Source organism: Chionomys nivalis, chromosome 1 (assembly GCF_950005125.1).
Source record: "Chionomys nivalis chromosome 1, mChiNiv1.1, whole genome shotgun sequence".
NCBI classification, from domain to species: domain Eukaryota; kingdom Metazoa; phylum Chordata; class Mammalia; order Rodentia; family Cricetidae; genus Chionomys; species Chionomys nivalis.
The window spans coordinates 32,159,199-32,184,431 of NC_080086.1; the positions used below are offsets into that span (position 1 = coordinate 32,159,199).

General features: G+C 41.0%; 1 protein-coding gene across 2 annotated transcripts in view; it reads left to right on the forward strand.

Annotated features, from left to right (window-relative positions):
• Positions 1 to 16,331, forward strand: part of Csgalnact2 (chondroitin sulfate N-acetylgalactosaminyltransferase 2) — a 34,895-nt gene extending 18,564 nt beyond the window's left edge. For both annotated transcript variants that reach the window (XM_057782987.1, XM_057782986.1), the window contains exons 5-8: positions 780 to 958; positions 2,171 to 2,265; positions 6,779 to 6,860; positions 14,631 to 16,331. In XM_057782987.1, the coding sequence (XP_057638970.1) occupies positions 780 to 958; positions 2,171 to 2,265; positions 6,779 to 6,860; positions 14,631 to 14,923 (649 nt within the window). In that variant the 3' untranslated portion in view covers positions 14,924 to 16,331. The remainder of the gene's footprint in view (positions 1 to 779; positions 959 to 2,170; positions 2,266 to 6,778; positions 6,861 to 14,630) is intronic.
• Positions 16,332 to 25,233: the final 8,902 nt, after the last annotated feature.

Consider the following 25,233-nt stretch of genomic DNA (forward strand, 5'->3'; position numbering starts at 1 on the left):
TCCTCCCATTCTTCCTCTTTTACAGTTGTTGGTGTGACCCTCTCCTCATCGTTTCCGTATGTGTAATCTGACCCAGCTACTTTCTTTGCTTCTGAGGATCGTTTGAAATAACCTTTTTACCTGCCATTTACTTTAGGATCCTACCAAGGTTAATTCGAGTTCCCCATCATTTGGTTACTGTAGGCACAAGCCTACACTGTTCGTTCTTTCAGCGAAATACTTATTGAACTAGTACTCTGTGAGGGCACTGTGTCATAGTAATGAAAACATAATCCGTTTTGATGGTGTGGGGAGGTAGCCAAACAAAGACGCCCCGTGATCCTGAGGGAAACAGCAGAAGAGGAAGATAGAGATTAAAGAGTCTGCTTCCTATGTGCTATCAGGGAGGAGCCCTCTGACAAAGGAGTGTTTGTCTGAGGACCTGAAAGAGGCTAGAGGAGCAATCTGGGTGCATCATTTATATAGAATAAATTATTAGTTACCAGAAACGATGGCTCTTTTTCCTTGTCTCTTTGTTTCTTTCATGGTACATTTTTAAGATCTCAGAAGGCAGTGTGCCTTTTAAAATGCCATACCATTAGCATGTGACTTCAAATGTGGGCATAATGAACATAATGAACAAACACATGAAGCTAAAGAGTTCCTTACCCTGTGTGAATATATAACCAACATAGTAAGTTATTTGAAATATAAAATATATTTTGTCAGTTCTGTTGAAGGAAGGACATTGTAAAACTTTAAATGGAACTTACCAACTCTTGTATGTGCTTTTCTCATAGTGAGTCTAATTTTCACAATTACACCTTGATCTCGCTGAATGAAGAATTTAATCGTGGACGAGGGCTAAATGTGGGTGCCCGAGCTTGGGACAAGGGAGAGGTCTTGATGTTTTTCTGCGATGTTGATATATATTTCTCAGCCGAGTTCCTTAACAGCTGCCGGCTAAATGCTGAGCCAGGTGCGTAAAACACTGTTAAACGAACTGAGCATTGAGCTTAATGGAGTATCATTGCCTGCCAGTGTCGAGACACATTGATTTGAGGGAAAACAAGTTCTTATTAAACCTTAGGATGTTTTTACAAGTTACATTAGGCATGATTTAATTGAAACAATAAATAGTGAATTGAAATGTTGAGCCTCTGATGTTCAAATCCTTTGTTTTCTTGAAGTCAGATTCCAGTGGTTCTTTTGAAGGAAAATAAAGAAATGCAGAGGGTCGATTGGGGTGATCTCAGTGGTGGGATGCCTGCCTAGTATGCCTAGAACCCTAAAGTGGCTATGGAGGCATGCAGAGGAAGGAAACACAAAAGAAGGAGGTCTGAAAATTAATGAAAAGTAAGCGACTCAAGTCAGAAAGAGTCACACACAGAGGTGGTGTAGAGGGGAGAGTTTAATGTACCCCTCCCCACACACACATGAGTACACACACACACAAACACACAAAATGTACTCATGCACACATCTTACACAGGCATGCAGAAGTCTGTGTACAAGTAGTATTTGGTCTCCAGATTATGCATTTTAAAGTGATTTACAGTACATTGCATTACATTGTAGATATAAAAGAAATTTGTAAATTTATAAGTATAAAAAACAAAGATGCTTTTGCCAGTCATAGCAAGGGCTCCTTTAGTGAGGGCAAATGGCCTAGTTAGATGGTAAGGTCCTTGAGTACCATCAGTTTGAATGAAAAGGTTTTATCAACTTTCCCAGATCTTGGTTTAAATTTGTCTGCAGTTCTGTTTTATTATTCTTTATATATCTATGCTTCACACGATATTCTAAGTATTTACTGTTTTTATTGACTTTGTTTGAAGAGTGAAGAGCAGAAATGTCTGAATTTCTTGGTGCTTATGAGAGGCTAATTTATATCTGTTACTGCGAATAGACGAAGATAACGAGCAATGAAACGGGTCCCCTGAGGGAACACCTTTGTGCTCCTCCACATAGTTGAAAGGAATAAGCATGCTACACCCGTTAATGTGTTTTTTCCTGTTATTTTGCAGCTACAGTTTCATAGTTTGACCTATTACGTGTTATAAAATAGACAATGATATTCTGTATCTTCAGTATTGATAAAACTATCCTAAGTAAAAGATAAAAATATAGTAATACAAGTCCTTCATTTGTAACTTCTCTGTGTGAAATAAGCATGTATTTTTATTTATAGGTAAAAAGGTGTTTTATCCTGTCGTGTTCAGTCTTTACAATCCTGCCATCGTTTATGCCAACCAGGATGTGCCACCCCCAGTGGAGCAGCAGCTGGTGAGACTTTATGTCTTTGGTTATGAAGGCCTCAATCATCTCTTCTAGTTTCCTTTGTGTTTGTTGTACAAGTAGAAGAAAGTTTCGGTTAAAAACATAGCTGTTTCAAGCACAGTTCCATAGCACTTGCATGCATAGCTTCCATTTGCACTCCCACCCCCATCAAAAGGCTTCATTTATGTTACTTTAGAACTAAGTGATAGTGACAGGAGAAAACATTTAGCCACAAGAAAAGCCATCATGTTCCAGAAGGTACTGATTGGATAGTCACATTTCTGCCAACTTATTTTAGTAATACTAAAACTAAAATTAATTTTTAAACTCCACTAACTAGAAATTAAAACTGCTTTGCGAACGACTTTGAGGGAGTAGTAGGCTGTTGGAAATGATGTAGAAAGTCATGAAAGGCAAATGCCATGCATGCATCAAGTCCTGTAGTGATTGCCTAAGCTATACTTACATAAGCTTTTTCTTCATGTTAAATGCGCTTAGTGTTTGAAAAGATATGGTTTATAGAGGTGTTGTAAAGCTAGGACATAGTGTTCCCGTGCCTCATTCACCATGTGCAATGATAGTACAGAGCAAGTGTGAGCACACACACACAGTTCCTGTCCCTTATGTTATGTGTAGGCCAGTGTTGGTTAGGAATGCATATACAAGTAGGAGCAAAGCGGCAAATGATCACTCACATCCACCTAATCTCCCACCCCGACTTTTAACAATGAATGTCTAGGGAAGGACAGACATCTTCAGTAGTACAGCCACTGACAGGGTACCTGTGCTCCTGTAAATCACCTTGCATCTACCGTCCTCAACAACCCTAGTGAAACTTACTGGAGGATAAGAAAACACAGAACAAAACAAGAGGATGGGCAGATGTGGTGGGGGAAGAGGGTAATGGGGGTGAATATGATCCAAACAAATTATTTGTGAGAAAATGTCATAATGAAGCCTGTTATCATATGAATATATTGTGAATAAAAATATATTAATTCATAATTAAAATGGATATATGAGCATTGCAAAATGAGATCAAGTTAGCAGACATACGTTTTAAGAAGTTTATGTAAGATGACGTCAGATTGCTGCTGGAGGGTGAGCTCACTCAGGTCAAAGCACTTGTGTGAGCCTGACAACCCAGATAATAGAAGGAGAAATGATGAAGGATAGCATCACCAACAATCTCGTGTATCCCATGTGTGTGTGATACAAGAGATAGGGCACCTCACTTATAGTCTCAAGAGAATCTCTAGAAAAGTTTCAGACAAACTCGCCGTGAGGGGCATCCTGCAAAGTACCTGACCATAACTTCTTAAAATTCAGTGTCATTAAAAACGGTAAACTCAGTCTCTTTATTTGAGACAGAAACTTCATCTATTTAATATTTAAAGTGATACTAAAAATAAACAATAACCACATATAATAGAAAACTTAAAAGTTGACAGTAATTCACAACTATAATTAGTCAACTTTTACTAGAAATTACTTCTTTTAAAAATCACAGCCGTGCATGCGAGGCTTGGGAACATAGGCCAGCTCTCTGGGTTCAGGTTTGAACAGATTCATCTCTGATATCAGTAATATCTACTCTTGGGATCTCCGCCGAGCAGATAATCAGAGCCTAGAATAGCAAGCAGTAAACTGACAACATTAAACACAAGCAAAACTCTAATAAGAAATTTAATAGTAGTTACTGTAGTGATTATTATATACCAAGAGTAGGGCATGAAATGTAAATAAATACCAAAGTGTAAGTATAGAGGAAACGGAACATTAGAAACTGAAATGTGTAGTTGGGCAGTGGTGGCGCACGCCTTTGATCTCAGCACTCGGGAGGCGGAGGCAGGTGGATCTCTGTGAGTTCCAGACCCACCTGATCTACAAAACAAGTTCCAGGACAGTCAGGGCACTTAGTTACACAAAGAAACCCTGTCTTGAAAACAAACAAACAGACAAACAAAAAATAAGACATGTGACATGGGTATATGTCCAGATGACTTTTTGTTATTGTTGTTTTATTGTCCTTCCTTCCTTCCTTCCTTCCTTCCTTCCTTCCTTCCTTCCTTCCTTCCTTCCTTCCTTCCTTCCTTCCGACAGGATCTTACTATATAGCCTAAGGCTGGCCTTGAATTTATTGTCTAACCCAAGCTGGCCTCCAACTTAAGCCTCAGTCTTCCAAGTACTGGGCATCACAAGTGTGTACCACTGTGCCTAGATAGTAATAGCAGCTAATGTTTACATGCCGTTTCCTGTGTGCATGGTACTGCTCCATTTGGCCTATGTGTCAACCCTTTAATCCTCCTGACAACCTTTGTGGTGGATGCTTTCATGGTGCCCTTGGACAGATGAGAGCACAGCTGTGCTACTGTTGTATCTGGGGAACGAACCAGACTGGGGCCCAACTGGTGTGCTCCATGGTTACTCTGAAGCACTGCACAGACCGCCTCTGTTATATGAGCTCTTCTAAAATAGTATGGGACTGTTCTGTGCCAAGCACTGTATTTTTCTGAGAACCACAGCACTCATAACCCTCCCTTGCTCACAAGATCTTTATTCTGGAAAGACAAAAATAAAGTCATATAATAAGCATGATTAAAACAAACTAAGTTGTAAAGACTGCTGAAGTGATTTCAGGGATGAAGCTGTTGACGGCCATGTAAGGGCTGGAAGGAAGCAGCTAAGGAGCACAGCTGGCAGCATGGAGGCACAGTGCTGGGCTAGGTCACATAGAATTAGTGGAATCCCTAGAAGGAGTTTGTATTGTATGGTGTGTGCTAGCATTTAGAGAGAAGAAAGACTGTAACTCTGGCAAGAAGCAGCAAGTACGGCTTTTGCAGCGGGGGTATAGTTATAGCTGTGCAAAAGGCATTAATGGCATAGATGTCTAGGTATTATTTAGACACGGAACTGATAGCTTGTTGTTGGCCGAAACGTAGAAACTGAGGAAAAGAAAGGAATGAAAGTAGGAAAGGTCAGGTCTTAACTGTAGCAATAGTAGATGTGTGTTACTATATACAGTCAAGGAGGGGCCCATGTTGCTACCTTTGTGGACCTGGCATTCCTGGGGGTGAGACTGTTGGGGCTAGATACTTAGGTTATGGTTAGCCTGCCTGGTTCATGTAGCAATATATCAATGCAGTAAGTTTTTTTTTTTTTTTTTTTTTTTTTTTTGGTTTTTCGAGACAGGGTTTCTCTGTGGCTTTGGAGCCTGTCCTGGAACTAGCTCTGTAGACCAGGCTGGTCTCAAACTCACAGAGATCCGCCTGCCTCTGTCTCCCAAGTGCTGGGATTAAAGGCGTGCGCCACCATCGCCCAGCCAATGCAGTAAGTATTAACAACTAGGATTAAAAGTTTAAATAACTTTCGAGATGAAACAGAACTAATTAATCATTTTCTCTAGACTGATAACATTTGAAGAGTTTTTCTAGAAACTAAATTTTAAGAACATATTCACTTCACCATCATAGTATGTATAGAATCAGAGTTAGGGTGGGGTACAGATGTCAAAATAGGTTGTAACTATGCAGCTCTCTCTTCCTGTATTGTGAAAACCCCATGTATCTTTGTCATGATAAAACTATTTGTAAAGCAGGTGGCAGACAAGAGTTAGCCCAGGGCTGTAGTTTATTGACCCCTTGCTTATGCCACATAAAAAGAGCAAGTTATCTTTTCTATAAATTCTCCTAAGAGTAAGAGGATCTAATATGCCCAACAGTCTACCCTTTTTAGCTGGTTGGTTTGAATTCCGTCTTCATACCTGTTAGCAATCAACTTACACTAAGTGGGGCAAAATTGTCTCACAGGTACAAAGTGTTTATGCCCTGCTGTGACAGACAAGCGTTTCCTAAAACTTATAGGCTGTAGATATAATGGGGAGGGCCTTTGTTGACTACCCCTGGGAAGCCTTACCCTCTCCTAGGATGGATGGGGCAAGGGGGGGTATAAGGAGCAGGAGGAGGAGAGGAAGTGGGGGAAAGGTAGAAGGAGCAGGAGGAGAGAGGAAGTGGGAACTGGGATTGATACGTAAAATGAGAAAAGATTGTTTTTAAAAATAATTAATTAATTAATTATTTTTAGAAGCTTACAGGCTGTATAGAATCAAATAATCACCAGAACAAAACTCTACCAAAGAAGATGGAGAAATGGGTGCTGGTAAACACCTAAATAGAGTACTGTGTGTAGATGAGTATGGTAGAGTGTGTATATGCACATTTAACTCTTGCCATCCTATCATGAGTCCTTTGAAGTCAGAGCCCTGCTGTTTTGTTATTAGTGACCTCGGCCTGAACTCTGCACAGGGTTCAAGTTCAGTTAAATCACAAGTGGTAGGATCCTGTGCTCACACAGATTGGAGTATCTGTTTTGTAAGGTCGCAACAGAATTAAGTGCATATAATCCTTGGTTAGTCACGAATGACAGGCAAAGTATTTTTGTAAAATGACTTGTTTAATTATTGATTAAAACTTCTAGTTATTAAAAATTAAATTGAATTTTTTTTCTTCTCTGTCATAAGGTTCATAAAAAGGATTCTGGTTTTTGGAGAGATTTTGGCTTTGGGATGACTTGTCAATATCAATCAGATTTCCTGAATGTTGGTAGGTATATATTATATCTAAGGATATAGAACTTGATGTCTTTATTCTAGGCCTGTGGCATTTTTCCAAAAGGTATCAGATTTGAGTACTTTTGGTTAAATTGTAAGGGTTATATATGAAAGGTAAAGTGAAGTTTATAATTAATGTCTTGGATTACTAAAATGGGGTTATAAAGGTAAAAACTAAATTTACCAGTTTTTTTTAAAACAAAAACACACCTGTAATGGTCTGTTCTATCCCTTTAAGAGACAAGCCCCACCCACTCCCTCCCTGTGCACTGAGGCAAGCAGATTTTCTTTCTGCTTCTAGCCTGAACTCCTTCCTTTCCAGTTTCTGCCTCTTTCCCTTCTCCCCACTTCTCTCCTTCCCCCTCCTCTCTCTCTCTCTCTCTCTCTCTCTCTCTCTCTCTCTCTCTCTCTCTCTCTCTCTCTCTCTCTCCTCTCCCTCTCTCTCTCTCTCTCTCCCTCTCTCCCTCTCTCTCTCTCTCCCTCTCTCTCTCTCCCTCTCTGCCTCTCTCTGCTCTTCTCCCTTTTCCCTTTCCCCTCCATAACCCACTAAATAAATACCCACTTTCTCTGCATGGTGTACCTAATAGGTCTCTGTCTCCCACCAGCCTGGGACCTGCTATCCCTCGGGCAACACACTTTTTTACTTCTACCATAACAACACTGTTCTAAGAGAACACTTGATTGCATGTTACTGTGTTACAGTTGTTTGGAGTGCTCTTCCAGAGCTCTCTAACTGTACTGTTGTGTCTAGTCAAAGGCTTCCTCTTTTTCATTTCACGGTGAAGCCCTCTTTCATTCTCTGACCTCAGTATTAAGACAGAGGGAAGGGGGCATCTCTGAAGTGGGAGCTGGGAAAATTGTCTAGCCCTAGCCCAGAGAAGCGATGGAGGCCTGGCTTAATCTCCTCTTCCCTCAGTTTCAGTCATATCCACAGAAGGCCAAGTGACAAAGAGGAGTGTTGGCGAAAGGGCTGCTTGTTGGTTCCCAGCTGCCTGGCTAGCTTAGATCCGAAATAATCACACAGAAACTGTATTAATTAAATCACTGCTTGGCCCATTAGCTCTGACTTCTTATTGGCTAACTCTTATATTAATTTAACCCATCTCTATTAATCTGTGTATTGCCACATGACAGTGGCTTACCAGCAAAGTTTTGGCATGTCTGACTCTGGCAGCAGCTCCATGGCATCTCCCTGACTCTGCCTTCCTTCTCCCAGCATACAGCCTAACTTTTCCCACCTAGTTCTGTTTTGCCCTTGCCAAGGGCTCAAAGCTGTTCTTTATCCATTAACCAATAAAAGACATAGACAGAAGGACCTCCCACATCAGAGGAGTGGATCCTGTGACCCCAGGTTAGTTAGCATCTCCATCTCCACTATGTACTGGAAGCCATAGGATGATTCTTGTGATACTCTTAATCCATACTGAATTCACTTTTATAATCAGCCATTTGTTTTTTAAGTCCTTCCACTCTGTCTCTTTATAATAATTTAATAATGGAAAAACAAGAAGTAATGATAAGACAAATGCCATTTCCCTGACTTTTTCACTGTCTTTCAAAACTATTTTTAGTACACTAACAATATTGTGAATGTTTTGAGTACTATATTGATTTACAGATTGTGGTGTGCCCACAAGTATTATACAGTAAATGTACAGCTGACAGATCTATTAGAATAATTCACGGGAGTATGGACACTCCACATGGAGAACACGTTCAGCAGAGCTGCGGGAACACTTGTCTTTTGGAAAAGTCACTGTCTATTCTTAAAAATCATGTGAAATTATGACAGTTCTCCCTTCAAAATGGAATTCATTCCCAAAATACCTCAGCAGTGTAACTTCCTCCTGCATGGGCAACAGAATGACCTTCCATGTGGCCTTAGAGAGACAACATTCACTCTTTGTTTCAAGAGTCAAATTTACTTAGAGTCTATCCCCCACAGTTACCTTTGCTAACAGACCAAACAGGAATTTCAAGAAGATAGGAAGACAGCCCTTACCAGACAAGCAAGTCTGGGTGTGTTTCAGGGCCCCTTAGTGACTTTATCTAATGGTTTGGAGTGTCAGGTATTTTTCCTTGGATGCTGACCCCTCCTGGAGTGCTGCTTTGTCAGGTTCTACCTGCCTTTTTGTGATTGTGAAATGCATATTGATATCGTTATTTTGCCTATGGAAAATTTTTAACCCTAACTGTAAAAACTAAAAACTTGGTGGAGATTGCCCCTTTCTCTCACTGTTTCCTTACCCAAGGAATAAAGAATTCATAGAAGTTCCGATACTTCTGGGTGCACACCTTTAATCCCAGCGCTCAGGAGGCAGAGGCAGTGGATTTCTGTGAGTTTGAGGCCAGCCTCGTCTACAAAAGTTCATTCTAGGATAGCTAGGACCGTTATGCAGAAAAACCCTGCCTTCAAAACAAAACAAAACAAAAAGAATGTGTGGAAGCAATGGATGTGAGTTAATTCATTTACCCTCAGATCTTCGCTTGCCATAGACATACTGTTCTGAGCCCTGAGGGGGTGCGGAGGTGGGTATTCAAGACCCCCCCCACATATAACCTAAGTTGTATAGTTATCACCAATCAATTTAGACTATTACCATCCTTAAAAGAAACATTATGCCCATTAGTAATTATTTCCCATTTCCCATCAATCCCCACACCCCCCAAACTCATTAATTTTCTTCCATTGATTTGCTTCTTCTGAGCACTTTAATGTTCCACTGTATGGTTATACTACATTTTTTTCTGTCTATAGATAGATATTTATTTGGTTTCTGTTCTTATTTAGGCTATTATGAATATTTTTGCTATGAACATTTGAATATTTGTGTATATATTTGTGTAGATATGGTTTTCATTCTCCTTCATATAGTAGAATTGCTGGGTTATATAATATGATGGTTCATCTTGAATATCAACTTGAAGGGATTTAGAACCACCAAGGAAGCAAAACATGCCCAGGCATGTCTGTGAGGAATTTTCTAAACTGTATTAATTCAGATGGAAAGACCATGCTAAATGTGGGCTGTACCATTCCATGGGCTAAGGTCCTGAACTGAATTAAAAAACAAAAAAAACTAAGTACAAGATTACTCTCTGATTCCTGACTGGGAATAAAATGTGATCAACTGCTCACAGTCCTGCAGCCATGCCTGCTGTGATGTACCCTTAAACTGGGAGCCAAAATAATCTTTCCTTAAATTGCTTCATGTCAGGGATTAGTCACAGCAAGGAGAAAAATATTACATCAGGTAATTATGTTTAACCTTTTCAGGAATTTCCGTGGTGCTTTCCAAAAGGCCTGTATCTGTTTACATTCTCCTAGTAGTATGTGAGAGTGCTAATGTCTCTACATCCTCATAGTTTGTGTTCTTATCTTCTTTTTAAGATTTATTTATGTATTTTATGTATATGAGCACTGTGTCTGTGTGTACACTTGTGCCCCAGAAGAGGGCACTGGATCCCATTACAAATGGTTGTGAGCCACCATGTGGTTGCTGGGAATTGAACTCAGGATCTCTGGAAGAGCTGCCAGTGCTCCTAACCTCTGAGTCATCCTATTTTTTTTTCAGGTGTTATAGAGTGTGTGTGAAGTGGTATCTTGTTGGAGTTTTGTTGTTGGGTTGTTGGTTCAGGTCTCAGTGTTCTAGTAAACTTGTGACCTGTACTGAGAACTTGGTGCATCCTTCTTCCCTCTGCTCCTTCTGGACAGGGCAGCTAGATGGAGGATGGAGGTGGATATTGTCTTACTTCCGGCTCTGACTTAACAACAACAACAGAACAGCAGATCAGGTTCCAATTGACATTTCCCCTGATATCAGGCCTTAGGAGATCTGAATGCACTTGTATATTTTAGGATGATTTCCCACCCGACTCTTGTACCTCACTTTCTAGAAACCAGGGAGTTTAAAAATCTAAAGATTTTTCTTCTGTTTTCACTGTGAGAACCTGGTGGAACTAGGGGTAAAACTCTCTACTATGAAGCCCTTTGTGGATAGGCCCCTTGGAGTCTCTAACTCTTAAACTGTCTAGCAATTTGGGAAATGTAGGTTTTCCTGCCCCCGTACTGGCTCCTGAAGGCATTTCTTCTATAGAAACTTTTAATTCTTTGTGCCTTCCTGTCTCTCTCCAAGTTTCACTCTGTGACCTTACTTCTCAGAAGGATCTAAGAGGATGATTGATTTTTCAGCTTGCTCAGCTTTTTATCTGTTAGGACTGAGTGATGTTTTCTGAGCTTCTTAAATGCCACACTTAAGTTCCGTCTGTGTTTAGTTTAAGAGTCTGTACTAACTTTCCTATTTGAGCAGCTCATTCATGTCTGTAAAGAAGAAAGGTGGAGTAGGGTCACATGTATCATTTAGTAAAACTGTGATTGTCTAAACTTTATAGAGAGCCTAGATGTGGATGGGAAATTAAATCATATAATTTTCTTGAGTTTCTCTGTAGCTTTGGAGCCTGTCCTGGAACTAGCTCTTTGTCTATCAGGCCAGCCTCGAACTCACAGAGATCCGCCTGCCTCTGCCTCCCAAGTGCTGGGATTAAAGGTGTGTGCCACCACCACCCGGCTAAATCATATAATTTGAAAGGAAACAGAATGTAGAAAACTGGGTTTCAGACAATTGTTTTGAAGACTGTTTTTAACTGTTCAAAACCTTCAAGTCCTTTTTTTGTTTCCTTGCTTCTTTAAAAAGTCAGTTGTTGGGGCTGGAGAGATGGCTCAGGATTAAGAGCACTGGCTGCTCTTCCAGAGGCCCTGAGTTTGATCCCCAACACCCTCATGGTGGCTCACAACCACCTGGTGGGATCTGATGTTCTCTTCTGGCATGCAGGCACATATGCAGACACAGTACTCATTAACTAATTTCTTTTTTTAAACATCAGTTGTTTAGCTTGAATCCAATTTTAAAAGGATCTCCATTCATTGTCATCCACTACAGTTGGCCTTTGCTTTTTCTACTTCTTCAGAATTTTGCTAATAAGCTTATAACATGTGTACTGCCAGGTCCACTGGCGCTCTCTTTTTTCTTTACTTTATTCAGTATGAAGACTGGACCTGACAGCACCCCATTCACAGCCTTTATTTTTTGAGACAGGCTCTCTTGTAGCTCAGACTGGCCTCAAACTTAAGATCCCCCTGCCTCTACCTCGTGAGTGTTGGTATTAAAAGTGTGTACTGCCATGCCCAGTGTTCTTTGATTTCTTTTTTTTTCTTTTTTAAAGTCTTTTATTTTTTTATTTTTTTATTAAAATTTCTGCCTCCTCCCCACCTCCCACTCCCCTCCCCCTTCCCCCACTCCCCTCCCCTTCTCTCTCCAGTTCAAAGAGCAGTCAGGGTTCCCTGCCCTGTGGGAAATCCAAGGTCCTCCCCCGTCCATCCAGGTCTAGAAAGGTGGGCATCCAAACAGGCTAGGCTCCCACAAAGCCAGTACATGCAGTAGGATCAAATCCCAGTGCCATTGTCCTTGGCTTCTCAGCAGCCCTCATTGTCCACCATGTTCAGAAAGTCTGGTTTTATCCCATGCTTTTTCAGTCCCAGTCCAGCTGGCCTTGGTGAACTCCCATTAGATCAGCCCCACCGTCTCAGTGGGTGGGTGCACCCCTCGTGGTCCTGACTTCCTTGCTCATGTTCTCCCTCCTTCTGCTCCTCATTTGGACCTTGGGAGCTCAGCCCGGTGCTCCAATATGGGTCTCTGTCTCTATCTCCATCCATCGCCAGATGAAGGTTCTATGGTGATATGCAAGATATTCATCAGTATGGCTATAGGATTGGGCCATTTCAGGCTCCCTCTCCTCAACTGCCCAAGGATCTAGCTGGGGACATCTCCCTGGACCCATGGAAACCCCTCTAGAGTCAAGTCTCTTGCCAACCCTAAAATGGCTCCCTTAATTAAGACATATACTTCCCTGCTCCCATATCCACCCTTCCTTTATCCCAACCATCCCATTCCCCCAAGCTCTCCCTATCCTCCCCTTCTGACTTTTCTCTCCCCATCTCCCCTTACCCCCATCCCACCCTGTTGAAGGAACTGCGGGCAGGCCTGCTTTTCATCCTGCCCTGCTCCCGCCCAGCTAGCTCAGTCAGTAGAGCATGGGACTCTTAATGCCAGGGTTGTGGGTTCGAGCCCCACGTTGGGCGCCATTCTGTTAAAAGGAGCTGCAGGTAGTGTTCCTGCCACCAGCTCCCGGCCACCTGGCTAGCTTATACCCAAAATAACAACACACAAATTGTATTCTTTCAAACACTGCTTGGCCCATTAGTCCTAGCCTCTTTCTGGCTAACTCTCACATCTTGATTAACCCATATCTAATAATCTGTGTAGCACCACGTGGTGGTGGCTTACCAGGAAGATTCTAGCGTATGTCCATCTTGGGCTGGAGCTTCATCGTGTCTGCCCTAGAGAGGAGCGGCATGGCATCTGCCTAACTTCCCTTCTTCCCAACATTCTGTTCTGTTTACTCCGCCCACCTATGTTCTAACCTATCAGGCCAAGCAGTTTCTTTATTAATTAACCAATGAAATCAACAGATTGATATATGACACTCCCACATCACCACACCACCCCCAAGTTCTCAATTTTTCCCAGCAATCTTGTCTACTTCCAATATTCAGGAGGATAACTATATGTTTTTCTTTGGGATCACCTTCTTATTAAAGTCTTTTAATTGGTTAACACACGCCTGGCAACTTCTTCCTTGAATATGTTTTTCAGTTGGCTACTGTCTTGGCACATTTTTCAGAGTTTTCTCCCTTGCCCGAATTTACGTCTCAGCCTCTTGCTGATTTACCTCTTTCTGCCTATGTTTAACCTCTAAAACTTGGTATTTCTTAGCATTTAAACCTGGGCCTTATTTTTCTTCTGAACTCCTTCAGCAATCCCAGTTCATTCTTATGACTTCAAACCATCTGTTGCTAAGATTCCTTCCTAAAGAAGATGTAGTATTTACTCTTCTCCAAAGACCCCAAGGATAAACCAGATACAGTCCACCACTTCACTCCATTGAATTGTTTAGGCTTCCTTACAGACCAGCGGGGTTACAGGCTGGAGCACAGGTGACTTAAAAGGAGCCACACTGGAAAGTCTGAATCCAGCATAGATCTCCAATGACCAAGTCCTTCCTACACTATGTCCTTCTAAGTCCTCGCAGAGGTCACTCTCAGTTGGGGCAGAATTGTATATGGCTGGTTGGGAGATGGGGCTGGACTCTGCAGTGAGGGTCCCACAAGCGTCCCTGCTCCTCTGACGGAAGGTCAGTAGTTAGCAAGTTGAGCTGTGGTGGTCTTTTGCAAACAGACTCAGCTGAACTCATGAAGATGGTGGCAGTGTGACCCAAAGAACAATCCTGTATAACACCATCTGTGCACCCATCTTACATTTCTGTTCACAAGTTTGTCTATTTCTTGTGTTTTCTCCTATGGAAAGTTTTCTGTAACTCAGAAAACCTGTTTCTTGAAGGATAGGAAAAAAAGTATATTAGTGGTGGGGGTGTTATTGTATTTCCTTCTCCTTTGACTTTCTGTAGAATTTAGTGTTCTTTAATATTTGCTGTGATAGGGATGCTCTCAGCAGCTGATGTTGAACATGCATGGTCTAAATGTCAGCTGTTAATGGGATTTCCAAACCGGGAAGTTATCCTCGTATGCTGTCATCTTAGTGCTGTACCGTGCCATCTCAGCTGAAGCAGAACATTTAACATTAAGATGCTTGTTTGTGCTGTGTCTGCCAGACACTTGAAGTGTCAGCTTTGTTCCTTCCTGCAGGTGGATTCGACTTGGAAGTAAAAGGCTGGGGTGGAGAAGATGTTCATCTCTACCGGAAATACTTACATGGTGATCTCATTGTGATTCGGACTCCAGTTCCTGGTCTTTTCCACCTCTGGCACGAGAAACACTGTGCAGATGAGCTGACACCCGAGCAGTACCGGATGTGCATCCAGTCCAAAGCCATGAACGAGGCTTCTCACTCTCACCTGGGAATGATGGTCTTTAGGGAGGAAATAGAGATACATCTTCGCAAACAGGCGTACAGAACAAACAGTGATGCTGCTGGGTGACAGCCTTCAACACACTGAAGTCAGAACCACAAACCAGCACTGTTATTCAGCCTTAATCCAAATCGAGATTCTGTGCCTCGTCCAGAGAAAAACTGTTTATTTTTCATGTTCTTACTGAATTTTATTTGTAGTTCAGCTTGATGTGAGAAAAAAACACAGGTGTTTGGATGCAAAGCCAGTTTTGTGAGAGTACTGTAGCAGAAACAGTTGACAAAATGAAATTTGGTATTTGTTCCCAAAATAGTTTGAAATAGTCTGCCTGGTACCTGTGTTCTGATTGGCCCAGGGTGCTGGGCTGACGTTGTGTTAGTCGGCACATCTACAGGGAAACAGAACATTGGTTCGTCATGCTCTGCAGGCAGATATCACCTGCTAACCACTAAGTCGATCATTCAACTCCAGTTTTTAATGAGAGCTTCTGTTGATGACATGTAGAATGGTTTTCACAGGGAATAATTAAATGACACGTCTGAAATCTCCAGTCCATCAGGAAGTCAGAAATCAGGGCCTCCTAACTTCCTGTTGCTTTACCTCTAAGTCTCTGCCTTTAAGCCAATAGATACAACATACATAGTTTAAAATCTATGGTTTGATTATAAATAAGATATATCATTATATTATCATCATCTTCAAAATGCATAATCAAAACTGCTAGATTGTTTTGAACAAACAAGTAAATGAAGAAGCGTTTAAACAAATCATTTTGTTACATTGGAATGCAGGAAAATATATAGGTTTGGGAACATCATCTTACTATAAGCCAGAGGCATCACAACCTTCCTGAAGAGGCATAGAAGATACAAACATTATAGTATGGTTTTGTATGGCTTTTGTTTTGCACTGTCTTATTTAGCATAGGTACAGGTATATTTATTTTATAATATGTTAATTTTTGCCACAGCTGTGTTTGCATTTGTATTATACTTCCAGTTGAAGGCATTTCATTGGAAAAAAAGCAATTTAATGCATTGTATAATAAGATCACTCTGATTTGAAAAAAGGGAAGGAAAATAATCTGATAGAAATATGAATTATGGAGTACTTTAAAAAATTATGTACAGATTGACTGTTATTTTAATTGAAGTATAAATTATATTAATGAGACCAGAGGAATAAGAAATTATATTCTGATAGGACTGTACTATAGTATTTATCATATGGATATTTTATCATTGAGCCATTTACTAGACGAAGTAAAAGGCATGCATAATTTTTTCAGCCCTTGACTTTTAAAGGGCACCTACTATTTGTATATAACTTATGAAAACTCAGAAAAGGTCATTTTTTTCAGTAAGTCATACACTTACAGATGTTACAAATGCCAAATTTCTAGGTGCTAAAGTGAATCCAATTTCATAATAACTAATTATTAAGGGTTCTAGCTGGGTAATATTTAGGTGTTTTTTTTTTTTAAAAAAATGTATAAAGTGCTTTCTGCAGAATAAGAAAAGCCAGTGTCTCCTTTGTACACATTTATTGTGAAGACCATGGATATGGTATTTAAAATTAGGAAACTTAATTAATTTGCAGAGGTAGATTTTGGCTTGGTTTTGAGATAAATGATTTTTATTTAACTCCTTTTTTTTAAAGCTAGCTTTTATTTGGAGATGGAAGCTAGATAACGAAAGCATCACTATATTTTTACATTAAGTGGTACCAATAAAGTATTTTGTTACCAAAATTAAATGAAAATGTGGTAAATTAATCTTGTCCTCATTTAAAATATCTTAAGTTCAACAAAGTACACAGTATGCAGTTGTGACATTAAGGAATAATAAAGCAAACCCCAGGGCACAGTGCTGGTGGGCAAGCCCCAGTGACCTGCCTCTTCTGTGCCTCTCCCAGGACTGTGCACACCCTCACTCTGTGTCATAGTCAGTCTGATTTGGTCATAATTTGTCCATTGTTCTTTCATAGTTCCCCAACTCTGTATATCTCTACTGTTTAATTTTTGAATTCATGTTATTATTTCATTGTATGTTTTCTAACTTTTATACGTTATTGTGTTCTTAAAGTTCACCCATGTTAATATCCAAATACTCATTTTTATTATTGAGTAGCATTTCATGAATATATTATGATATTGATATTATTGATAATATTTGTGGTGCTTCCAAGTTTTTTTGTTATACTGTTGGTAGCTTTTGGTTGTTTATAGTTTTTACTGTTTTCTTTTGCTATTTCAAGCAGTGGTATCATGAGCATGGCCGAACATGTCTCTTGTAAGTATGGCACAATTTCTGTAGGAGTAAAATTCCTATATCATTAGTTGTATGTATATTGAACTTACTTTCCAAAGTGAACCGCCTTCAGCACTGGGTGGAGTTTACTTGTGTCCTTGGTAGTACTTAATTTTATCAGTCCTGAAAACAATACTCCTGAAATTAATCTGTAAAATAGAAAAGAAGAATCTTTTTGGAATTCTTTTTACAAAGCCATGTTACCTTGATACACAAGCCAGACAAAGACCCTTTTAAAAAGGAAAAAAGAAAAGAATTAATTTTAGGACAATCTTTTAGTTCTCAACCTGTGAGTCACGACATCTTTGGGGACAAATGGCCCTTTCGTGGGGGCTGCCTAAGACCATCCTGCATATCAGAGTTTTACATTATGATTCATAACAGTAGCAAAATTACAATCATGAAGTAGCAATGAAAATAAGCTTATGTTGGGGGTCACCGCAACATGAGAAACTGTATTAAAGGTCACAGCATTAGGAAGGTTAAGAACCATTGTCATAGATGAACATAGGTACAAATTTTCTCAACAAAAGACTTGCAAACTAATTTAAAAAGATCATCCAAAATGGCCAAGTCAACCTCATCCTAGAGATGCAGAGGTGGTTCAACATACATGAATCAATAAATGTAATCCATCACATAAATATACTCAAATACAGAAACCAAATGATCATCTCATTAGATGCAGAAAAGGCCTTGACAGAATTCAATATTCCCTTATGACAAAAATCCTGAAGAATCTAGAGACACGGGAAACACCTCAACACAATAAAGGCAGTAGCAATATACAACAAGCACACATTCAAAATTTTACTAAATAGAGAAAAACTTGAACTACTTCCATTACAATTAAGAACAAGGCAAGAAGCCAGGCAGTGGTAATGCATGCACTCGGGAGGCAGAGGCAGGCAGATCTCTGTGAGTTCGAGGCCAGCATGGTCTACATGAGCGAGTTCCAGGACAGGCACCAAAGCTAACAGAGAAACCCTGACTCGAAGAAAAAAAAGCAAGACAAGGATGTCCATTCTCTGCACTCTGGTTCAACTATAGGCCTTGAGGTCTTAGAATATCCTTATTTGCAGATGGTAAGATTCTATACACTGAAAAACCCTGAAAATGCCACCAACAAAAACACCTGAAGCTGATGAACATATTCATGGAAGTAGCAGGACACAAAGTTAACACAAAAATCAGTAGCCTTCCTATATACCAACAGTAAACATACAGAGGGAAAAGTAAGAAAACAATCACATTAACAATAACCTTAAAATCACATTTTTAGTCCAACCAAAGAAGTGAAAGGCTTTTACCATGAAAACTTTAAGACACTAAAAAAAATAGAGTGAAGATACGAAAAGACAGAAATACCGCCCATGCTCATGGACTGGTGGGGTGATAATGAAGATAGCTTTCCAGCCAGAGGTAATCCCCAGATTTAATGCCATACCAATCAGAATTCCAATACAATATCCATAGAAACTCAGAGAAAAACCTTAAAATTGATACAGAATCACAAAGACCCCAAAAAGTCAAAATAGTCCTGAAGAATAAAAATAATGCCAGACTTACCACCAAACCTGATTTTCAGTTATGCCAAAGATACCTAATAATCAAAACAGCATGCCGCTAGCACATGAAAATTACTAATGAATGGGAAAAAAAAAAAAACAAGACCCAGCTATAAGTCCATGCACCTACAGCCACCTAACTTTTGACAAAGATGCTAAAACACAGTGTTGAGAAAAGACATCATCTTTAAACAATGGTGTTGGGAAAACTGGATATCTGTGTGTAGAACAGTGAAACTTGATCTTTTTTTCTCTCACCCTTCACACAAACCAATTCCAAATGGATAAAAAAATCTCAATATTAGACCTGAAACAGAAGAAAGAGTAGTGGGTCCACTTCAGGATGTGGCTCAGGTGAGGACTTCCTGAGCAGGATTTTAGAAGTGCAGGAAATAAGACCAACAATCAACAAGCACGAATCCATGGAATTCAAAGGCCTCTGTGCTGCAAAGGAAACAATTGACTGGCAAGTCAACAGAATGGGGAAGATTCTTTGCCAGATATATATCTGACAGAATATTAGTGTCTAATATTCAGGGAACTCAAAAAACTAAACACCAATAAAACAAACCAGTTTTTAATCTAGGCTAAAGAACTAAACAGTTTAGTTGGTGAGAGTGAAAATTTTAATTAACTGCTGTGGGAATCACTGTAGCAGTTCCTCGGAAGACTAGAAATAGATCTACTTTATGACCCAATGATACCACTCCTGGGCATAAACCCAAAAGACTATTTCCTGCTATAGAGACTCATGACCATCCATGTTTATGGTTGCTCTATTCACAATACCTAGGACATGGAAACAACATAGATACCCATGAATGGATGAATGACTATGAACATTTGTACTATACACAATAGAATTTTATTCAGCCATAAGGAAAAAATGAAGTCAAGGAATTTGCAGGTAAAAGGATGAAGCTGGAAAACATACTGAGTGAGCCAACACAGATCAGAAAGAAATACATTCTCACTAATATGTGGATCTTAATGTTGAAGCTTTCAGTGTGTGTGCACTTCATTTTGAGTATCTTTAAAACCTATAAACCCAGAAAGGGACCGTTGGTGGCGAGGGGAAAGAAAGATCTTAAGCAAGGGGGCAGTACAACGTAGGTACTATGAAGGAGAAAATGGAAATGGTAGGGAGGAAGTTTTAAGAGGGAAGGAGAATGGGGAGGGGAGGGCAGATGAGAAGGTTGAGGAAAGGATAAGTAATTTCTAAGGATGTTGGGAAAAGCCACATGGGAACCTATGTTATAAACTTCCTAAATAGCTCTCGGCATAGCAAGGTATACCTGTGGGCAATGTGCTGGCTAATGGTGACTGTCAACTTCATTCCATCTGGAATCCACTAAAACTTAAGCTGCTGAACTTTCCTGTGAGGAATTTTTTATTCAGAATATTTGAAACAAGAGCTATTACCGATCTGGGCCAGACTTTCTGGTGGCTGCCTACATGAAGGCATATGGAAGAAGGAAACTGCTGTTTGCCTGCTTGCCCTCACTCTTGTTGTAAGTCCATCTGTCTGTTGTTATAACGTTCCTTCACCAATATTAGAACCAACGTCTTTGGGATTCCAGTGTAGACTGAAGACCGGCAGCTTTCCAGAGTCCTTCAAACTTTCGGCATCGGGTTGTGACTGCTGAGACATCCAGCCTCAGAGACTAAACAATGACCATATTCTTCCCCTCGCCATTGTGAGCCAGCCATTGCTGTACTACCTGGAATACATGTTATAATCCACCCTAAGAGATCCCTGTTTAATATGTTTGTATCTATTCTATCAGTTCCGATAGAATACACTAGCGAACTAATGTAAGCACAGTAGTGGAATAAATGTTAGGGGGATAACCAACCACTTTCCAATTGTGTTTAAGGCGTGCATCACAGGAGGAAACATATGCCTTAGTACTAGAAATCTGGCCAAGAACCCTTTGTTGTGGAGCTCACAGACCTCAAGGGTGAAACAAACAGCCCTCTAAATTCATGTTTCTCTGCACACTGATGAATGCAGAGTCCATCAGAGAGATCTCTTCATGCAGTGAATGGTGCCTAAGTTAATGCAGAAACTCATAATTGGTCCAAGGGAAGAGAAAGTGATTGTAGATACAGTCACGTGTTGGACATCTTTATCACACCCCCTCCCCAAGGGACCGCCGTGGAAGAGTGTTGTAAGAGTCAGATTTTGGGGATGACTGGAGCAAAAATGCTGTCTTATGGATTTAATAGGACCTCTATACTTGTGAACCAAGAGAGCTGAAGTTGCCTGTACAAGGGCAAGCCAGTCAACATTCTAGCATGGGATGGGAAGGAATTCATGATCCCCCCGCCCCCAGGTAAGGAGCCATGAGCAGTTGATGGCTTCTGGGGAAGGGGTAGTCAGTTTTCTTTAAGGATGTGGCTCCTAGGAGGTTGACCATGCTCCAGTGGATGGCTCCAATGTTCAGATGTATATGGGCAGGACTATGGAATCAATGGGTTATTGAACTTTAAAAAATAGAAGATATAAATTTAAAGTGGAGCTGGGAGGTAAGCAGGGTAAATCTCCAAGAAGTTAAGGTGAAGAGTTGGGTGTGAATATGATCAAAATACATTGTATGAAAATCTCAAAATATTAATAAAAGTATTTGCTTTTAAAAAGACTGAGCTGCTCTGGGACCTGAGATTAGGGAAGAACCAAAAATCAGAGAGGGAGTCGTGGAGAGCAGAAGGCCCAGACACTGAGAAGCTAAAGGGTACAGGCAGCAGGAGGCTCAGGCAGGTAAATGGATTCACAAGGAAAGATAACCTTCTCCTCGATGGTTAGGATCAGATCTCATCAGATAAGGATCGTCCTGAAGTTTGGTAAGCTGAGCCTGAGGCCAGGCAGTGGATCAACCTCTGGAGTCACCTACCTGTCCCTGCTGTAGAATACTTAAGTTCCATGAATGTACTCGATACACCATAGCTTCATCCCTTTTGCCGGTGACTAATACTCAAAGCTCTTGAAGGCAAGAAGACAGGTCCTCTGCCAGACCCCAGGCCTCTGGCTGCTTCTCACACTCCCAGTGGCCTTGGGAGACATACACCCCAAAACAAAAACATTAGTATCCCTTGGGGGTACCATCTGAGGAGTCTCGGGAGAATGAGAACACACACACACACACACACCTTCCCCCCTCCCCTCCTCCAATCCTCCTACCCCTCCCACCCCTGCTCAGTCCACAGACTACAAACTTAAGTGTAGCCAGCAGAGGTCTCTAGTACTCAAGAAAAGAGAGAGAGAGAGAGAGAGAGAGAGAGAGAGAGAGAGAGAGAGAGAGAGAGAGAGAGAGACGCCAAACACTTCTCCAGTATAGACTCACTGGGCAGTGCATAGACCAGGCTCTCAAAGTCATCTTCTATGCACAAGAAATTGGAAAACAGCCTAGAATATATGAGATCCTACCTTCAAATAAATGAACAAGAAGTCAGAAAGATCTCAAATCACCCAATGAAACATTTCAAAGTCTTAGAAGAAGAAAGGAAGGAAGAAGAGAAGAAAGGAAGGAGGGACAGAGAGAGGGAGGGAAAGCAGGTCAGGGAAGAAATAAAGAAATGTACTCAATAAAAAACTCAAAGACTCCACCAGAAAACTCTTAAAACTGATCATTTTTATTGAAAGAATTTTCTATAATATATGATGATCTCCTCTCGCACCTCCCCAAAGTCCCATCTCCCCAACCACCAAGCTCCATGCCCTTTCTCTCTCTCTCTCTCTCTCTCTCTCTCTCTCTCTCTCTCTCTCTCCTGAAAAAGGGCCAACAAACAAAACCCAAAAAATTTAAATGAAAAAACACAAGAAACACAGACAAAGAAAACCCATAAAAACACAAAATGATTATCATTTTCAGCGAAGTGGTAAAATACAAAATTTTTCTACAGACAACCATAACTTTTCTTTTTCTTTTTTTTTTTTTTTGGTTTTTTTCGAGACAGGGTTTCTCTGTGGTTTTGGAGCCTGTCCTGGAACTAGCTCTTGTAGACCAGGCTGGTCTCGAACTCACAGAGATCCGCCTGCCTCTGCCTCCCGAGTGCTGGGATTAAAGGCGTGCGCCACCACCGCCCGGCTTTTTTTTTTTTTCATAACTTTTCTATATGGCAATAAGAAATCTGCAGAAAAAGAATTGGGTGGAGGGAATGCCTTTCAAATAGTTTAAAAAGAAAATCCTAGAAACAACCCTAATAAAAGGGTAGAAGCCTTCCAAATGAAAACTGGGAGATACCGAAGGAGGAAATTGGAAAAGATGCGGCAGAGAGCAAGTCCTCCCTCATGCACAGATTGTAGGGAATTGATACTGCTAAAATGGCTGTGCTATCAAAAGTCAGTTCAGACTTAACAATCCTCATCAAAACAGAAAGGAATTCTTTACAGAATTAAAAATAAAAAGTCCTAGATCTCTTAGGAAAACACAAAAGTCTCCCAAACAGCCAATCAGTCCTTACCAGAAAGAGCTGGGAACGCCACTGGTGGCAGGCATAATCCCAGCACTTGGGAAGCAGAAGATCTCAGGCTGGGGATGGGGCTCAGAGCACTGGCTTCTTTTGCAAAGAACCTGAGTTCAGTTCCCAGCACCCACTTGGCAACTCACAACCATCTGTAACTCCAGCTCCAGGGAACCTGATGTCTGCCTCTGGTCTCCATGGATACCAAGCACGCACACGCACACACACACACACACACACAGAGAGAGAGAGAGAGAGAGAGAGAGAGAGAGAGAGAGATGCGTGCATGCAGGCAAAGCACCCATGCACATAAAATAAAACTACATTTTAAATGATTTTAAAAGAAGATTCCCAGGTTCAGGGTCAGTTGAACTACATGGCAAGACCCTGTCTCACACACTAAGGACAGTGTTCTGTTTTATTGTTCCTAGAAGGCTGTAAAAACTAGGAGTATTTGGGGGTTGGAGAGATGACTCCGCAGATAGGAGCACTCGCTGATCTTGGAGAGGACCTGGATTGGGTTCCCAGCACCTACATGGCTAATCACAGTTATTTGTAGCTCCATTTCCAGGGCATCTGACACTGTCTTCCGGCCTCCGAGGGCAGCAGGCGTGCACAGGTGTGTATACATATATGAAGGCAGACACTCATACACATTAAATAAACTAAACACATTTGAAAAACAAAATTGGATTATTTCTTCTGTGAAAATTTGGTTTAAAAAAGTCTGGAAGCCACTTGGGCATGCACTTTTCTATATAGGAAGATTTTTTTAATCCACTAATTTAATTTATTTAATAATTACAGGGATATTCAGGCTTTCTGCTTTTTCTAGAGTCAGTTTTGAGTAAGTTGTTTGGATAAATTACAGTTTTCTAATGGTAAAATCAAATTTAGATGAAACCCACCAAGCGGCTCGAAATATCCTCTTGTTTTCTGTGTTATGTATAGGATTTAGGGTAACATTGCCATCTCCTCGTGTCTTCTGCTTCTTTCCGGCCAGCCTCCACAGGGTGGGCAAACTATCTCTAGCCCTTTGCAGTAACAACTCTGATCAGCCGTGGAGACCGTTGCTCAGATCCTCCCCACGTGATATACTCCGTGTCTTTAACTTAATACTCTTCAGGTTTAACCTCTGGGAGATGTGGACATCTCGTTTTGGTTTTAGTTTTGTTTCTCCTTAGGGAAGAGCTGTTGGGAACCTTAGCATATGGCCATTAGCCATCTTTTGGAAAATACCTGTTAATGTTTTTTGTCAGTAATTTTTCTTTTCTTTTCTGTCTTTTCTTAATTTTTTGAGACAGGGTTTCTCTGTCCTGGAACAAGCTCTTGTAGACCAGGATGGTCTCAAACTCACAGAGATCCTCCTGCCTCTGCCTCCCAAGTGCTAGGATTAAAGAAGTGCCCCACTACTGCCTGGCCTTGTCAGTAATTTAAATGGCTTATTTTTGTGATGATTTTGTTTTGTTTTGTTTTGGTTTGGTTTTTCGAGACAGGGTTTCTCTGTAGCTTTGGGACCTGTTCAGGAACTAGACCAGGCTGGCCTCAAACTCACCGAGATCCGTCTGCCTCTGCCTCTGAGTGCTGGGATTAAAGGCGTGCATCACCACCTCCCGGCTTGATGGTTTGTTTTAACGTCAATTTGCCACAAATTAGAACCACCTGAGTAGGAAGCCTCACCTGAAGAACTGGCATAAACCGGAATGAACTTGTCTGAACCGGCTTGAACCGGTCTGAGCCGGCTTGAACCGGTCTGAACTGGCTTTAACCGGTCTGAACCGGCCTGAACCGGTCTGAACCGGAATGAACTGGTCTGAACCGGCTTGAACCGGTCTGAGGCAGCTTTAACCGGTCTGAACCGGCTTGAACTGGTCTGAACCGGTTTGAACTGGCATAAACCGGAATGAACTGGTCTGAACCGGATTGAACCGGTCTGAACTGGCTTGAACCGGTCTGAGGCGGCTTGAACCGGTCTGAACCGGCTTGAACCGGCATAAACCGGAATGAACCGGTCTGAACCGGCTTAAACTGGCAGAAA